We start from the raw sequence: 12,467 nt of genomic DNA, 5'->3' as shown, positions 1-12,467 counted from the left end.
TGCATTACAAATGAGATAATAAATAAATGGAGGGATGGAAATTATTAGTGGGAGGCCTGGATGTTCGGTTTTTATTTCAAGTACGAGTAGAGTTAATATAGTTTTAAATCTTACAGTTTAGAGAAAAACATTTTAAAATTAACTTTATTATAGTAGCTGAAGAATCCAAAGTAAAGCAAAAACTATGCTTTTCAGCAAAACTAGCAGTGGAGTCACAAAGAGTTCAGTCTTCTGTGTTGGTGTCCTGTGTTCCCATCACATAACCTCTGTATTTCACCGCCTGCCCATACAGCTTTCCCAACTCCCTGCTCAGCTTTTACCTTCCTTCCACCCAGAATTAGGGATTATCACCACTGCCATCCAAAGTGGGAGACGACAGCCCCACTTTTCTTCTTTACAGTGAAGCTTTCTGAGCACGCGAGAGCATACAATGCTTTGAGTCTCTTCACATGTGTACCAGGAGGTAGACAGAAGCTGCCCAGGAGGCGCTCGGCAGCGGCTGAAGGATGGCACAGCGCAGCCCTTTGGGGAGTGCAGGGAGAGCAGTTTCCTGCACCAGGGGAGTTTGTTGGCTGTAGCATCCTAGAAGAGCCAGGCCTTTCTCGCTGGCACATTCATGGGAGTGCAGATGTTTTCTAAAATGCGGACTTTTCATTGTCAAAAACAGTGCAAAATTTGACCCCGAATTAATGTAAAGTCAGCAGAACTTTCCCCTGCATATCCATGTATCCCCAGTTCCCAGTAAAACCAGAGGCCCGGTATATATAGTTTAAACATCCTAAAGACTGAAATTTACACACTTAAATTGTTTTTTGAAATGTTTACTTGTGTTAGTAACCTCCACAGCGCTCCTATAAATGAGTGTTGTCTTACAGCAGATGTTCTTGCATTCAGTCAAGTATTCAGTGTTTGTTGTGAATGCCGTATTTCAGAATTAATAGCACACCCGCTTGCAGCTGGAGAGAAATTAGGTGTCACACTGGTCGGGCTATGTGCTTTCCTATCTTAATACCCAGAGAGGTTGTGAAAGTATTCTGAAACTGCTTCATTATAGCATCACCCACAGCAAAGATCCGTTATTATATGGACTCACTTATTTTTACATTCCCAGGGGTGAGATGATTTTCCAAGGACTGATCTGTGTTGGATGAACACAGCAATTTTTATGAAATCGCTTGCCCTGTATCTGCCTGAAAATAAGTCAGTGCTGTCAGCCCAGGACAATCAAAAGACAAAGCCTAACTGTAATCTGCTCTGATGATACCACATCTATCGTGTCTCACCCTATTTAGTATGTCCTGATTGCATTTCCAATAGATGTAGCTACCAAATTATCTCTACTCAGAGTATTTACAGGCCACGTATTAGGAAATGAATTCTCAGTATATCCTTCGTTTCCATGGTAGCTACAACAAAGGTCTGATTAAACTCATAAGAGACTTTCATGCTTTCAACTACTAGTTTCCTGTAAGGCAGCAATTGCCAACCTTTCCTCTGTATAATTACTTAGCATACTATTGCTATACTTAGCATTGCCTTATCTAGAATTTTCAGCCAAAATTCACCTTTGATAGCCCCGGTTTGAGTTGCCCCCCTGTAATAACTCAGAAGCTGTTAGGATTCTTCTGTTGCACTGCATGTTGATGCCCTTGCTCCTGTTGTCTCCTGCAAGCCACCTCTCTGCAGCTTCTTCTAGGTGTTTTCCTTGATGCCACCCCAGATGCTGGCTTCCCTGAGACAGAGACTTATTTGTGGTTTTACTTATTTGTTAAACGTCTGACTTCAGGGCTGATCCTCTACTGCAATATAAATAAGACATAAATATATATTATATGCACGTAAATAACCCCTTATTAAAAATCATTTGGCATTCTCAACTCATTAGTGCAGAGCATCAACCTTCTTGATCTTAATAATTTGCCATTCTGCGAGCAAGTCGGTTGTGTTTGCAGACTATCCTGTAAAAAGCAGGGATGCTAAACCTTCTCAGAGTCCTTGGGCCCGTCCTCCTCCCAGTTATATCATTGCGTTACCAGGGATTGGCTACTGAAGCAAAGGAAAAAAGATTTTTTCCAAAGGCTAAATGAAAAAAAGACAAAAATAGCTCAGGGGAGAGGAGTAACACGAGGCAAAAGGAACAAACAGATGAAATGGATGAATTCAGATCACATCTAGGTACGTCTCCCAGCAGTTTGATTCTTCCAGGGGCAAGTCCCCTGAAGGGAGGGATGGAAGTACCATTGCTTCAGAACTAGAAAACCAGATTGCAGAAGATGGTAGGGACTCTGTTAGATAATTCTGCATCTGTACAGCAAAAATTAGGCAACAGCTTGGTTTTCCATATTTGTGTTTCTTGAACAGCTGGTGATTGGGTATCAAGGCTTTATAATGACTGGGAAACTGACGACTCGAGCCAAAACAACAGAAGTAATGTATTTTTTTTTGAAGCACAGGTAGAAACAGACTTCTGCTCTCTCGATTCTATCAATGCACGACTCCTATCTGCAGCAAGTCTCATTTCTTGTCTTAAAAGTAACAGGGCTACATTATAAATTAGATGCAAGAGAACTACTTGACACAGAACTGCAAGACCTGATTAAGTACAAAAGAAGACTCTGTTTTTCTTGTGTGTGCTGAGGCATTTTATGCAAGGGGTGCAAGGAAGAGTTTTGTGACTGGAAATTTTTAATGTAGCTGATGCTTACCATGGGAGGAACGCCCTGTTTGGTGATCCGTGCAGAACTAACGCCCAGATCCCTGATCCGTGAGGAGGTATCACTCTGCTTACAGTATGCTGAGTGTTTGACATGCCTATAGAGCAAATGCAGCTAATACCGAATAAAGGAAGCCGCTGAGGCATGTTAAACTCATATAGGAAAAAACTTCTAACAGCCCCTCCACATTGAGGAAGAATGCAACTGTAATTTATTGATGAGGTTTCTGTTTTTTTAAAAAAGAGCTGAACAAAAAGGAGGAAACTCATTCTTCTGCTAGAAGCTGCAAAAGTCTGTGGGAGGACTAGGAATATGCAGCGTATTTCAAATGTCTCAGTTACAATTCAGAGCTTTCAAGGACACTGTATCTGGCCCAAGTAAGGAATGGGGCATCCCTGTTCCTAGGGTGTAGGGGGAAGGGCGAGTCAGGATTATGCTCCATGCCAAACGAGGATGGACACTTCAGAAGAGTGCTCTTCTAGCAGCTGTAGAGAAACATGAGATGCTGCAGCATGGCTCCATATGTGGCCCAGGAAATGTCTGACCTTGTTCATCGCACAACAATTGCTTTCTTGCTTGAGGAAAAGAAGGCTGATTTGCTTGGGGAGCTCATCTGAGCCTAGAAGGATCATACGTACTGCCTTCGCCAATAGTAGCTAGGAGAGGACAGCTTGTCATGGAGGAAACTCTCCACTTATTACAAATACACATACATTTGTACAAGGGGGAAAGAAAGTATGTTCTACAGAAAACACTTAAGTAAAAGTTCTGAAGAGACTTTTCCTATCCCAGAGCCAGTACAGACTGAACTAAAACTCCTGGCCAGGCTCTCTTTCTGTGCGCCAAGCCAGCTACGGACTAAAATAAAATTGTCATGTTGCCCCTCAAAAAATTACATTCCAGGTCATCAAAAATGTAGGGAACAAATGGCTAAAGAACACTGTGAAAAAGGGGTAAATACTATGAACAATCTATAATTAACAGCTTTTGCTTCTGTTTTTCTAGGTTATTTAACCTTTGGACACGTGCATCCAGTCACGCTGCCCACCTATCAGCAGTTAATACAGTTCCCTCCCTAACATCTTCTTTCACTCAGTTCTCCCTGTTGGGAATAGGTTGCTCCTTCCCACATCACCGTGCATTTCAAAGGCTCATCCCTCTGGCACAGCTGTGTGCTGACCACCGACTCTCCAGTCTCCCACTGGTTGGTCACGCTAGTGGGATCCCATCAAGCAGTGTGCCAGCGCAGGTGGGATGTCACTTTGTTCCACAGAAACACAGATGGGCTTGCTCCCTTTTCCATGGACAATCAAATGCACTGATGTGTTGAACATGCAGCCATTAGATCATGCTGAGGGATAAAGCTGGGAAAGACCACGGAGAACACCGTGTCCATATCAAGCTGTGTAGTAATGTATGTTAGTGGGTTTGGTCTTGTTCCTAAGCCTTTTCAGTTAAACAAGGAGCACAGCGATGTGCCAACTTATGAGATGAACCAGATGAAAAGAGTGACTGTGCTAAGCAGAACACCTCCTGGGAAAGCTGGGTGATTTGTCCTGCTGATGGAATGAGGGATTTACCTCTGTTTGCAATGAATGAGAGTTCCTGATTGTGGAGCGCAGCGGCCAAAGCCATGGGTCATCGCTCTGGGAGTCTGGGCTTATGGACCCTTATTCTCTATGCCAGTTTTGATTTCTGTGACCTCTGTTTTGAGGCCTCATTTCTTGCCTAATAGATTGTTAGCTCTTTGAAGGGAAACTTTTTCTCTACCACGTGCTTGTTTTTACAGTTGCACTTCCTTACTGACTTTGCTTCCAGAAGTACGCTTGCCCTCTCTGTCCTGTCATAGAAAGTAAATGGAGAGAATAAACAAATAAAAAAGCTTGAATACAACAGAGGAAAGACTGGGGGCAGAGCTGTTTTGTCTGAAGTTTGCTAAGTATTATCAGGCAGCCTGTAAGAAATATGTGTCAGGTTGAATAGTGAATACCAGGTTGATTGCAACAGCACAAGTTAAGCAATTAGCTTTCCCAAGTCTGTTGCCTTACTCTTTCCCATTTATTGATTCCTTGAGTACAAGCTCACAAATTGGATTCAACATAGGTTGGCCAACCTAAAACAGTGGAGGACAGTAGCAGATAAGGAACCGTGCATTGGTTCCTACTACTGTAGTTAGAGGTGGTGGTATTTTACTCTATGCTCTAGATTTTCCGTTGAGACTTCCTTGTGGAAAAGCCGGGTGGGAAGAGTATAAAGATTTTGTTACCTGTAGGAGTGCTTTGAAGGGTCAGGACCTGAAGTCATTTTATCAGCTGCAACAGTGTAGTTAGAATGTCACAGACTTATACATGAAAGAACATTTGCCTAAAAGCGTTTTTTTTTCTGCTTAGACCCAGGACTTTTTCAGAAGGCTTGAGTACAACTACATCAAAGTATATCTGTGTTTGAAACGCTATCAGAAGTTTATAGTAGGTGAGAAATTGTAGCATGCCATGCTATGAGAGGAGAGGTGGGTTTTTTGTTGACTTTTTTTTTTTTTAAATGGAAAGCTCCTAACTGTGTGGTGTTTCTGGACAAAATATTCATACGTGAGCAATTTTTGGGGGGGAAAATTTAACAAGAAATCTGTGTTTTAAAGCAATGCTCAATAATGGCATGATGAATTCAGTTAGCCTGAGTGTGCCAGGGTAGATTGAGAAGGCAGTTCAGACACTTTTGTCAGACCTGCAATACAAGGGGCATCACCCTGCCAGAGATGGTTTGAAATTATAGTGTGATGTTCTCTGGTGATGCTCTGTGGGATATGTGGAGAATACAAATTGCGTGTGCTGATGGGATTCGGGGGGATAAGCAGTTTCCTGTCCCAAGGGAACTCGGATATGTCTTCTTACCCTCATTATACTTTGTCCTAGTGTGTACCACAGGTGTGGTTTTCTTTAGTAAACAAGAAGCTTCCCATTACTATTGTATAAATTTCTATTACAAGTCTCCTTGTATTTTTTCAGTAGCTGCTAGGGACAGGTTGTGGGCAAGCAGTGGGAGAGAATGGGTCACATGCAATATGATGGACACCGTAGCCCATCTTTCACCAAGAAAAAGGCAAAGAGGTACCACACTCTTGCTCAGATTGAGGAGAAGCAAATCACCGTGGTCACCTTCTGGTGAGGAATGTATGTTTCAGTTCAGGTTTAAATCCATGCTTCATAAAACTATGAAAAGAGATTATTAGTTGTGTTTTGGTTAACGTTCCTTGTCCATCAGCCAAGTTGGCTTGTAGATCAGAAAAGCAAAGCTAAAACCTAGAGAAAAGCAAAGCATGTGTATGGAAAGTGCATACCTGAAGCTGATATTTCGTGGGGACAAACCTACTTACTGTTCCTGTCTTGCTGTGGTTATAGGATAGATGTTGTAACCCGTGAATTGTTCTCAAGTGTAATTCTTAAGCATCAGTCTGGCTTTCCGTCATGTCTCTGATTTCGCAATACTTTAGGACTTAAGTCTCTAGGTATGAATGGCTTGAATGCTGTTCATTAGCTTAACAAGTCCAACTCTGTACAAGACTGTCAAAACAGGTTGAAGAGCATCTTCAGAACCCATCAATAGGCTTTTATTCAAAAAGAAGGCCATATGAACTGTATAGGTTGTTACTCATTCTTTACCTTTTCTTTATATGCTTAGAGACACTTCATTTAGCCAAGAGTTTTATTTCTGGGAGAGAATGCTGTGAAAAGATTTTTCATCCAAGCTTGACTGTTTCTGCTGCCTTTTTTTCTTCTCCCTCTAACAGCCTGTAAGCTCTTGCTGATAGTCCCTGGACTATCTCTGGACTGTCTGTCCTCAGCCTTTTCTAGACATGTGTCCTAGGTTTTTTGGTAGCCTCCATACTCGGAGTAGTGCCTTCAGAATAGTTGACCTTGCAGGCTGGGCTGGGAGCAGGTGTGTGTGTTCCTTCTCCCCAGCCAGCTTCTCTCTTGTTTATTCACTTTCTTATCTTTTCCATTGTTTTTGCTTTCCTGTGGGGTTTTGATTTATTTTTTTTAATTTTTTTTAGTAATCTATAGTTTGGTTTATTCCACAGTAACCCGTTACAAATAAGCATATCAAACATGTGCTTTATTAAGAAAACAACTCAGTTCCTGGACTCCTGTGGACTCATTTGAAAATCAAAACCCCACAGAGTGTTTTTTAATTAAGCTGATCAGTTTAACTTTTTACATCAAAAAACAAATCAAAGAATTTGCAAGTTATGATTCAGTATCCAACTGTCACTAAGCATTTTCATAATGATTTTCTGTCTGTTGTCCTCCTTTAAAAAACTTTTGAAGAATTTGAGTTACACCTCGTCTCCTTCCTAAAACAGTAAATAACAATTCTAAATACAGTAATATACAAATAATCCTTCCTGTCTTGATCAGCAAAATTTATTCTCTTCCGAAAATGGCTGTAGAGTTTTGGTTTTTATTTTAAAGGGAAAGCTCTTTTATTAGTGCTTGATAACTAATTGCTATCCTTCGAAGGAAAACCAAGAATTTGCCCTGTTTGTTGGGTAAGAAACACAAACTATTAGTGAGCATGTTCAGACCTGTATACATTATTGGCATTGGTGTGGAGTGAGCAGGTAGGAATTTATCTTGGGGACATGCTGTTAGGTAAAGACTTACGTTGTTTATTTTCTTAGCCTGATACTTTTCACATAAACTTTTCATCAGGTTTTAATTATAAGAAAGACCTTGAACCTTCTACTTTAAAATAATGACTTGACAGGAGAGAAATTGTTTTCTGGTTTGATGTTAGCATTGCAATCTTCCTCCGGGTTGGTCTGTCAGCCACACAGCTCTTTTATCTTTTGAATGTTCTTTTCCAGCTTTGCTGTTTGCTTTTCTTGCTTTGCTTTTGCTGACGTACTCATCCTCTTCAGGACTTAAAAACAAAAGCAAGAAACAACTCACAGAAGCAGCTGATAATGTTTTTTCCTTAGACTTACTCTTCCTTGCAGTCTTTCCACCGAGAGGTGCTTAAACCCTGGCAGAAGATAGAGAACACTATTATTAAAAATGAGACGTTGCGGCGTATCAGCTGAGTGTATCATCTAATGCTTCTAGTCATCCTTCCGAGTTGGAAGTTGGAAGTTGATACGTAAAACAAGTTACTTACACTGATGTGATCCAACCAACAGCTCTTTAAATGAAGAGATATTATATATAGTCTTCTCTTTCTTGTTGCTTTTCTTGGGGAACATTGCCTGCTCAGAGCTGCCACCACAGCGACACAGGAGTAGGCAACAGGGTGTGTGCTGCCAAAGCAGCCTACAAGGGTGGTCTTCAAACAAACTTAGCAGCAGCAGAAGTGGGATCGCTCTGGATTAAAGCTGCTTCTCTGTGCTCCTGCTTCACAAATGGGAACAGCTGAACAGTGCACACAACGTGCTGCGTTTTCTACAGCTGGCTAACGTCGACCGGTTAAAAGGCAACGTCTAATGTGCTTCCAGTTGTGTGCCAGATGGTCAGCGTGTGGCAACTTCTTTAACCATAAGTGATTTTTGTTGGCTGCCATGTGTTTTGCGTAGTCTCCTCATGTGCGTCTTGTCCCAAACCCATAGAAATATGCAGTCAAATAGTGCAAGGTAGTAAACTAAAGGCAGACTTATTTCAATGTATAGTTATGGGAGTAATTAAAAGATTTGCACAAAACAAACTAATTAATCAAAACAAGTCGCTCGTGTCTTTTAGACATGATAAATGTCCTATTTCAGACTGGAGGAGACGGACAGCTAGATATACATGTCAAAGGTAGGGAAGCCCTTCCCTGGGGATGCCCCCATGGAGAAGGGACCTGTTGGAAGCATTGGAGCAGACTGGTGTGAACTGTGTGTAGCACACGCCTGCGCAGCACAAGGCCTGCGCTCAGGAGAGGCCTTGTGCTTTTTTTTGTCATTCCACCTCAGGCCAACCCTACGTAATACTTACTTTTCTGTGAATAAAGCCAAGTGGAGGAGGCAAGAGGAGGATTTGGGAATGGGACACCTGCTGCCCTTTCTGTTGTGACATTTCACATACCTCTCACCTTTCGAGCAAATGTTCCTCTTCACTTAGTCTGTGTGACTTTTGTGTAAATCGGAAACCTCGTTCATTTAAAGAACAGGCAATGTTAATACACCGTGCTTTCACGAAAACAACAACGGTGGCTGAAGTAACAGCTCTCGGTTGAACAGAGGTTTGCTCTGGGGAAGCGGAGTTCCTACTTTTCAGGTACTGCAACACTGTTCTGGGAATATCATACAGCTCAAAGGGCTTGTTTGTTGGTACGGCGCTTTTCACACTGTAGCTGCTTTTTCTACAGAGAGGAGAAGTCACGCAGTCCCTCAGAGATCCCGTGCGTTCCTGGCCTTTCATCATCCGATGCGCGTTGTCAGCCTAGCTGGCACACAAACGAACCTGCGCACAGGTGCACTGAATGCACAAAGAGACAGCTCGCTTCTGGCTGAACGCTACCTTGAAATCTCTTTCCTTCCAGATGTCCACACAGAAGCAGTTCAGGCAGCCCTTGCTAAACATAAAGAAAGGAAAATGGCAGTCCCCATGCCCTCAAAACGACGTTCATTGGTGGTGCAAACATCAATGGATGCCTACACACCTCCAGGTGAGCATCTCTGTGTATTCTATAAGAATTTTAAAAACGGTTCTTTCCGCTGCTGTGAACTAATATGCCTGCATAGATAGTAATGGAAATGTCATTTGAAGCACACCGAGCGTAACACTGAGGTATGTTTGAAGAGGAGAAGGTGAACTGAATGGTTGGAAAGTCAACTGGGGCAGTTCACATGATTGCTTTGTCCTTGGTGGTACTTCAACTTGCATTAGGTCTTAGAAGGACCTAACTATGGCCAGCTTGTCATATTTTCTGTGACTCAGAGTTGCTTTCAAGTTTCTAGTTTATTCCCTAACACTATAGTGGAACATTGTCTTTGCAATCACAATGACTACAATTTATTAATTTACAATTAGTTGTGCCATTCCTTTTCAAATTTATCTGCTCTTTCACCTGCTAGCCTGTGAAAATACCCCACATCTCATGCATTCTCATACTCACTGAATCCAGCTGGGACTCCGTCTCTCACTGAGGGGTGGGCTTTCTACAGTTGGAAAAGTTTTTCACAGATTTTGTGAAGTGAGCTTGGGAAAGTATCTTGGGTATTCTGTACTATTAATACATGGTTGAAGATCTTTGGAAGATTCTCAAGCCACATTATAAAGGAAGACTCTTTTATTATCCTTATTTTTGTACAATAAACAAGCCATGCCATCAGAGCAGGAAAGTGCTCTTGATGCGCAATTAACAATTGACTTCATTTCAGGACTTTCAGTATTAATGACTTTTCTTATTAGGTTTGCCTGCCTTCGTGAATTTCTCTTAATGGTGGTTATCTTTAGATTTAGAATATGAACATGCCTTATTTCTAATAATAAAACCCCAAAGCACTGCAAGTTAACAGGCTGTTTTTAATTACTAGATACTTCTTCTGGTTCAGAAGATGAAGGCTCCGTACAGGGCGACTCCCAGGGAACTCCCACCTCAAGTCAGGGGAGTATAAACATGGAACACTGGATCAGTCAAGCGATCCACGGCTCGACGACGTCAACCACTTCCTCCTCCTCAACACAAAGTGGAGGCAGCGGTGCTGCACACAGACTAGCTGATGTTATGGCTCAAACGCATATAGGTTAGTATATGGACATTTTGAGTATATCCAGTTTAACATGAATTTTGTCTCTCACATTCAGCTGACGCTGCTATATGAAGTCTTATAAAAGTCTTTCCTATTCTTTTTCTTCTTTAATTTTTTGTATTTATATGTATTATGTGGAGAGACAGTCCTATCTTCTTATTTTGTGAGGAAAAAAGAGTAGCAATTTAGATTTGGAGGTAAATCTGTGTTGTGGCAAACAGAGTCTAGCTGTTGGCTCCCAAATATCTTAAAATGTTCAGTTGCATGACTTCCATTACTTAGCACTAAAAAAGACCTCTGTAGGATCCATCAGTAAGGCAAATCAGTGCATGCAGCATTAGGGATTGCTTGCACGTGAGTTTCCCCTGCTGCTGTACCACTTTAATTACATAATTTGAGTGATATTTGATAATTCTGTTAACAGTAGATCCTCTTAAACATACTTTTTTTCTGCCCTTAATTGAGTCTACAATACTTCAGCTGGGATATCTAGCTATTATAATCCTTGGGAAAGACTATTATACACTTTCAGAGAAGGGAGCTGTTATTATTATTATATGGGAGCTTGTTTATATCCTTTGGAAAGACCCTAGGAAGTCAAAGCTTTCTTTCCGTTGGGCTAAGCCTCACAGACATTCGTGATTTCTGAATATTGTGCCATTGACATTAGTCTTCATTAAAATGAGGCAGCTATCTGATTAGGCCCATGGAAAGCAAAGCTTGTTTTCGCTTCATTTTCCAGTAACTGCTGTTTATCATACGAGGCATCTGCTTTGGGTGCGTTCTTGCTGGGACTGTGTATTTTGGGTTGCCTCGCTGAAAATCTCTTGGAATCTGTATTGGAACAGATAAAGCAACCTTGATACTGTTCTACTACACATATTAAATGCGGTTTTATGTGACTGTTCAACTGATCATTCCTTTTCCAGTATACGTAATGAGATACATGAAAGCATCTTAAATGTTCCTGATTTTATGTCCTGGAACAGTAGTCCATATCCCTTTTTTTTTCCTTTGAGTATAGCTTGATGTAACACCTGTATTTTCAGGTAAGTAATCCTCTCACCATGGTCTGGAATTGCTGAATTGTAGTCAGGGGAAGAATTTCTATTGTATTCTTAAATTCATGCTAAATGAATATCTTAGAACCTTGTTTTAGAAACACATACACTTCTGAACACATTAATCATCGCATTTGGTTATTTTCTGTGACTTCATCTTGAAATGCTAGAGGAAATTATAGCATAGAGAATTAAATTTATCCAAACTCTAAAAGGTTGCATTACTCACACACCAAGTCTTAATGTGTCTTTAAATATAGCTTCTTTATAATGTGACATTTCAGTAATTTTAAATCTGGCACAGTAAGTATTCTTTTATAATCACTGACTTTGCGGTAAATAATACAGCATTTATAGAGCTAAATTAAGATGGCAGTATTCTGCAGAAAAAGAAAAATACTACTTCTTTTGCTTGTTTTATTTTGCCTTGTTGTTGTTGACTGGGAAGATCTCTTCTTTGAAAGAAGGAAGTGGTTAAGCTTACCTCAATGTATACATATTTTTATTCGTTCTGACAGTAAGATACCTTAAATTGCATCTCTAGTTGGACAGTAGTTGTGATGTAGTAATGTAAGGGTTATTTGGGTACATAATATGAGTGATATCTGCTAACAGATTGAGACTGTGGTCTTAAGGTTACCATCAGTCATTGTTGCTAAGATCACTGGAAATCTAAGAGAAGGTGCACAGATGATAACTAAAAGATGTATTTCTTCATGGGTGAGCTACTTGCTGTAAGAATTTGAAATTAAATGCCTCTTTTGTTTCTTTTCAATCCGAGGAGGTGGATTTTCATTTAAATGTATTCTAAGAAGTAATAGATTTGAAGTATTCCCACAGATAGCCTTGCTCTCTCACAGGCAATGTGCCAGTGATCGTAGATGAATAATCCTCGGTGGTAGGAGAGAAGGCAAGAAAGAAGAATAATCGTGTTCTCTGAAGGTCCTCATCTACTGGAGACCATTT

General features: G+C 40.9%; 1 protein-coding gene across 1 annotated transcript in view; it reads left to right on the top strand.

The window, feature by feature from the left end:
* Nucleotides 1–12,467, top strand: part of DIP2C (disco interacting protein 2 homolog C) — a gene marked incomplete at its 5' end in the record, with an annotated part of 178,225 nt that overhangs the window by 47,007 nt on the left and 118,751 nt on the right. Inside the window, 2 exons of the mRNA XM_082479767.1 lie at nucleotides 9,228–9,353; nucleotides 10,225–10,434. Coding sequence (XP_082335893.1) covers nucleotides 9,228–9,353; nucleotides 10,225–10,434 — 336 coding nt within the window. The remainder of the gene's footprint in view (nucleotides 1–9,227; nucleotides 9,354–10,224; nucleotides 10,435–12,467) is intronic.

This window comes from Vanellus vanellus, assembly GCF_965231255.1.
Source record: "Vanellus vanellus genome assembly, chromosome: 2".
Classification (NCBI taxonomy): domain Eukaryota; kingdom Metazoa; phylum Chordata; class Aves; order Charadriiformes; family Charadriidae; genus Vanellus; species Vanellus vanellus.
The sequence above is the reverse complement of the archived record's forward strand: the minus strand, read 5'-3'. Positions and strand labels throughout refer to the sequence as shown.